Here is a 5631-nt window from a genome sequence, read left to right on the forward strand (position 1 = left end):
GCAAGGAAGCAACTTTATGACAAGAATCGATATAACTTTTTACACAATTATTATTGACCAGCGAAACTTGCAGGGATTGTTCTTCTTACATCTAAGAAGTGATCCGAAGTGAGAAAGTCGCGACACAAATGTTATAAATAAACAAATTCGCCCCTTAATTGCAAAATAGCCGCATATACGGGTTTCGCTACTTCAATTAGGTACATCAAACTTTTTTAAAATTATCATTGGCAAGCGATACTTGCTGGAGGTCTTCTTCTTACATTTAGAAAGTCATCTACTGTAAGGACATTGTGGCACAAAAGTTATAAATAAACAAATTCGCGTCTTAGTTGCATAATAGCGCGCGTATACCTACCTACGCGTTTCGCTTTCAATTGTATGAAACTTTTTTAAAATTATGATTGGCCAACAAACTTGCATCTAAGAAGTGATCTGAAGTAAGATAGTCCTGGCACAAAAGATATAAATAAACTATTTCACGGCTTAGTTGCAAAATAGCGCGGATTTTCGCGATAAATCGACTTTACACCGCTGTAACTTTTTGTAAAATTATTATTGGCCAACGAAACTGGCAGGGATTCTTCTTCTCACATCTGTGAAGTGATCTGAAGCTAGATAGTCGTGGCACAAAAGTTATAAATATATAATTTCGAGGCTTACTTGCAAAATGGCATGTGTACCCGCCTTTCGATAATTCTAACCGCTGGCTCTACAGTGGTCGGAAATCGATATTAGGTGGCCAAAAATGGGAAAAATTAAATTTTTAATTTTGATCAAATATAAATTTTTCTTGTTTTCTACGTTACGAAAGTAAGGGTTTTAATAAAATATGCAATGTTATGAAGGAAACATCAATGATCAAACTTAGCTTACAATTTAATATTTGCCGAATCTTTTGAAAATTGATGTAAGTACATAGTGACCACTTAAAGCTAATGTTGATGTTATCAATGAAACATTTTTTTCTATCGTCTATGAAGTAATGGGTTTGTGAAAAATCGCTTATTTTATTATTTAATCCATTCAGATTATTTTAATATTGAAAATTTTGTGACTATCAATTTGAATTCAAAACAGAACACACATTATATTGTATAAAAAAACTTCCATTGGCTTCCGCGCTGAGACTTATTTAGTATGAAGTGTATACCCGTACAAACTGATGTACAAAAGGAGATGAAGCGATTCCCACCTTTTTTTCATTCACAACAGATTGTATCTGTATGTAGCACCTTATGAGGAATCATTGATCTTGTCAACAAGTCTATCTCATTAAATTTTTATATTTTGCTGTTTTTATAATTTCTCGTCATTGATATTGTATTTTGTTTTTTCTATAATTTAATATTTTATAACATTTGCTTGATTATTTTGTAAGGGCTTATTTTATAATTTTTAATTAACCTATTAATGTATGTAAACTACAAATTAAAGAATTGATATCGGTTTAGTTAAATAGTAACATGGTTTATTTCACGCGACTTCAGTTATGTGAAGTACATATTATAATATATATAAGATTAGCGATTCCTCATAAAATGTTATGTACAGATACAATCTGATGTGAATTGAGAAGTGCTGGAAGAAGATGAGTCTGATGAGAATAACAACTGAAAATCGTTTTAACTTGAAATGAAAAAATAAAAGGAAAACACAAACAAACAAAAAGTATAAAAAGAATAAAATACAAAAAAATTTAAAAAATTAAAAATATTTAAAATAATAAAAAACAAAAATAAAAAACAAAAATGAGACTACATTTCTTCCAACGTCCTAGTCGTTAGTTCTGGGTAGCGCTAATGGGAAAATAAATTTAAACTTAATCCTCATTAATTAGGTAAATATTTTAAACATAAAAAATAATATCCCTATAGATGTTAAATCGTGAATGTGTTTAGGTCATATTAAATAGATTTAAACGATTTCTTTAATTATTTTGTATCCTCTGTCATAGATGGCGTACTATGTACAATATTTGAAACAAAACTGTTCCTCTTTATTTTCTTTTTTGGTATGTGTGCAAAATACTTTGATAAGAGTAGGTATAGTATAGAACTGCGTTCATTAGGATAGATTTTTACAAATTAAAATTTTAGAAGTTATGTGGTTATAGATATTAAATTATAGAATTACCATATCACTAGTTAGTGGCTTGCATTAATATTACATTACCTATCTTTCTTTCCTTAACTCCCTACTAATATAACAACAGTGAAAGTACACCATTATCCTACACTGGTAAGTGTCCAAAGCATTTACAAACATTTAATTTACAGTCCATTTAAAGTTTTACAGTCCACTCTAGCAATTTTTCATACAATATGATTATTAAATATACAATCTAACAAGTTAGGAATTTTGGTCGGCTATTTTTGCTTTTCATCCACTGTGCGACGTAAAGTTCGACTTTTGGTTGATGCACGTTTTAGAGGTAGGTACCTCAATCGGAAAAAATGTTTCAAAAATTGGTTCAAGCACATGTAAAAGTGTATTGATCCTTATGGAGAGTATTTTGAAAAACAATAAACATATAAGATGATTAATTTCTTTTTTTGTTCTCTATTCCTGAAATACAAAAGGCAACCCTCGTATTTGATCCACATAAGACAGCCCATAAGCACTTATCACCGCAATTATTACAGTTTTTCACCAAAGTGGGGAATAATTTTTTGGTAGCCAAGCAGCTCCAATAATTGATCTCGCCAATGTTTTTAAAGTAACAGGTTGGTGCTTGCATTTTACTGTGTGGACAACAAATATGTTCATTTCTAACATTAATTTAATGCCTTTTAGTAAAACTCAAACTAGTGATGGCATATTCAAGAATAGCCCAACGAGATAAATTTTTAGTTCTCTTATTACATCAAGCATTTAGAACAATGTGATTATATTCACTCTAGAGATGTTTTTTCTTGGTTTTCCTCCGTATGTGACAAAATTTTGAAATATAGAAATTAAATTCAATAAGAGATATGCCCAACAAAAAAAAAAGGGTTACTCACCTATTAACCAAAGAATATCCATGGTCATCCCACGAATAATCTTGTACTCTAAACGTAGGAATATCTTGAGAGTCACCCCTTTTGGCAAAATCTTGGTACACAAAACTGGCATCGTCTACGTAACACCCTACATCGGCTGGCGTTTCTTGGGGTTCAGGTCCCACTATACCTATCTCGGCTGACTGGGTTTCAATGTTTTCAAAACGTTTGGCTAGTTCTACTGGCGTGCACTCCTCCGTTTGTTCCGAGAGAGTTTTCATGCGTTGCATGAGCGTCGTGATTCCTACTTCGGGTTCAGTTGGTGAGGGAGGACTATTTATTGTAGAATTTTTCCAGTCTGAAAATTTGAATAGTGAATATCAACTCTATCAAATAAAAATAACAAATCTGTCGACCTATCCTCCCACTAAACATAAAAAACTCAAGAAAGTGAGCACTATGCCTAAGCACCTTTCAAATAATATGCAAAACATTGTTGAAATTCCATAAAGAAATAAATTAAGACACTTATGAATAGAAAAAAGGACATTCTTTATACTTATATAGTTAGTTCAGTTTCAAAATTATTCTTAGAAGAAAACAAACCCTTACCTTGTATCGTATTAACAATTGGTACATCTTTGGGTTCACTTTTACTAGAACTATTTGTAACTTGTTTAATCGCCGCTACATCCTGGCTGTGATATTGGTATCCACCTGCCTGATCTAACTCTTGATTGACTCCACAGGAGAAAACGAACGAACACAGAGAGTGAAAATGAGTTAATATGACTATCGCATGTACCACTTCTGCCAGAGACCAGCTGTCCTTCCCTTTAGTTAATTTCTACAAAGAGAAAAGTAATACTTAATAACAACCAGAAAAGATATCTAGAAAATGGCTTCACAAGTGTTTATGACAACTATTTTAATAAAAAATATATTAAAATCATTCAAACTATCCCTTGCATCAAATAAATAAAATCTTAAAACTGAAAAGAAGCACAGAATTAAAAAATAAACAATACACACACATCCCTATATTATGCATTTCACTTCACCATTTCAAAATTGATCTATACATTTTGTTCTCAAGACTGATGTTTGTATTAATTGTATTCAAGGTAACCTAACCTACTTTTTACTGTTTATTTATCTAGTTCTTTTTTTCAATGTGATATTTTTGGCAGGCAAAAATAATTATATAAGAACAACACTTGTGACTAATACTTTTTGATCCAAAGGTTAATCGATTCACTTTAATTCATTTTTAAATTTTATCATAAACAGCAAAATACCTAAATAAATAAACAAAAACTAAAATTTAGCCACAAATAAACAGTCTCGGTGGATAATGATAATTTCCACTTACCTCAATATGAGATTTATTTAGCAACCAAGGCCTATGAGCTAATATTTTGTTGATATCATACAAATTTCTTAATTTTTGTGGGATGTAATTTAATCCTTTCAGCCAATTGTGATCCCCTCCTTGAAGAAGGAATTCTTGTTTTTGTAAAGTTATTAAATAGCTGCACTGATGTCTCCCAGCAGCCTATAAAATTAAAAAAAAATAAATGTCAATCATATGTAGATTTTAATATTTTGATAGATTTTTCCAGTAGACCTACTGTTTTTTTTGAGATGTAGGGTTTTACAAATTATTTTTTAAATATAATTTTAGTCACAACTTTTTCAAAGAAAAACAATGTGTGGCATGAAATATGTATTGTAAAGGCAAGTCTTTGATAGTGCTAAATAGTTGATAAACTTTTTTTTCAGTATTTTTTTAGTGTGAAATTTCCTTTTATTCAAAAAAGGTACTCTTATCAACATCGCTGAAAATGCACCATTTTCGTTTTTATTTTTGGAAAAAATACTGTTAAAAATTCATACCTAATATGGTGTTTCTGAATTTGTTTCTATAGTACGATCGTATACGATGCAAAGTAGAGCAAAAAATTGTCGGTCTTTTATCAAAGGAAAATCGTGTCATCATTTTTAGGGGGCGTAAGATGAACCGTTTCAAATTTAAAATGAAATTGAATGTAAAATCTGAAATACCGCCGCATACGCACTGTGTTCTGGTACTAGCTGTAGTCGGCCAGGTGCATCGAGTGTACGAAGTGGTCGGTTATACGTCAAATACTAACCTGGCGAGCTTGATCGTAGAGCAGGGAACAATAAACAGTGGCGCGTACAGAGGTGAAATGTAGTACATATGTGGAATTTACATAACGAATTGGATTTATAATAAATTACATTTAAAACAAATAGTTTATGAGAATAAAGGGATTTTTGTAGGAACAGGGTTCCAGACGTGAACTGATCTCTTCATCGCACCCCATTACGATTCTTTTTTTTATAAGGAGAACGAAGTTTCAAAGCAAAAACCTTGTATAACAGATATACTATAAATATTTACAGAATGAAAACAAAATATAAATCCTATGATATGATTCTATCAAATGAAAACACTAACAACAATTCTCTACCAATCTCAACAAAATAAGTTATTTTTCTATCAAACAAGAAATGTTAACAAATTATAAACAAAATATAAATTCTATGATTTATGTACTGTACGCCAAACTGCATTTTTCTCATCTTCATTTAATATTAATTTCTTCTTTGCACCCCCTTTTTT

General features: G+C 30.9%; 1 protein-coding gene across 1 annotated transcript in view; it reads right to left on the reverse strand.

The window, feature by feature from the left end:
- LOC108916111 (sestrin homolog) overlaps positions 1 to 5631 on the reverse strand; it is a 38015-nt gene that overhangs the window by 10391 nt on the left and 21993 nt on the right. The window contains exons 3-5 of the mRNA XM_018722313.2: positions 4357 to 4539; positions 3597 to 3831; positions 3006 to 3342 (exon numbers count right to left, since the gene is read on the reverse strand). Coding sequence (XP_018577829.2) covers positions 3006 to 3342; positions 3597 to 3831; positions 4357 to 4539 — 755 coding nt within the window. The remainder of the gene's footprint in view (positions 1 to 3005; positions 3343 to 3596; positions 3832 to 4356; positions 4540 to 5631) is intronic.

The sequence above is a fragment of the Anoplophora glabripennis genome, unplaced genomic scaffold, assembly GCF_000390285.2.
Source record: "Anoplophora glabripennis isolate ALB-LARVAE unplaced genomic scaffold, Agla_2.0 scaffold1586, whole genome shotgun sequence".
Lineage (NCBI taxonomy): Eukaryota > Metazoa > Arthropoda > Insecta > Coleoptera > Cerambycidae > Anoplophora > Anoplophora glabripennis.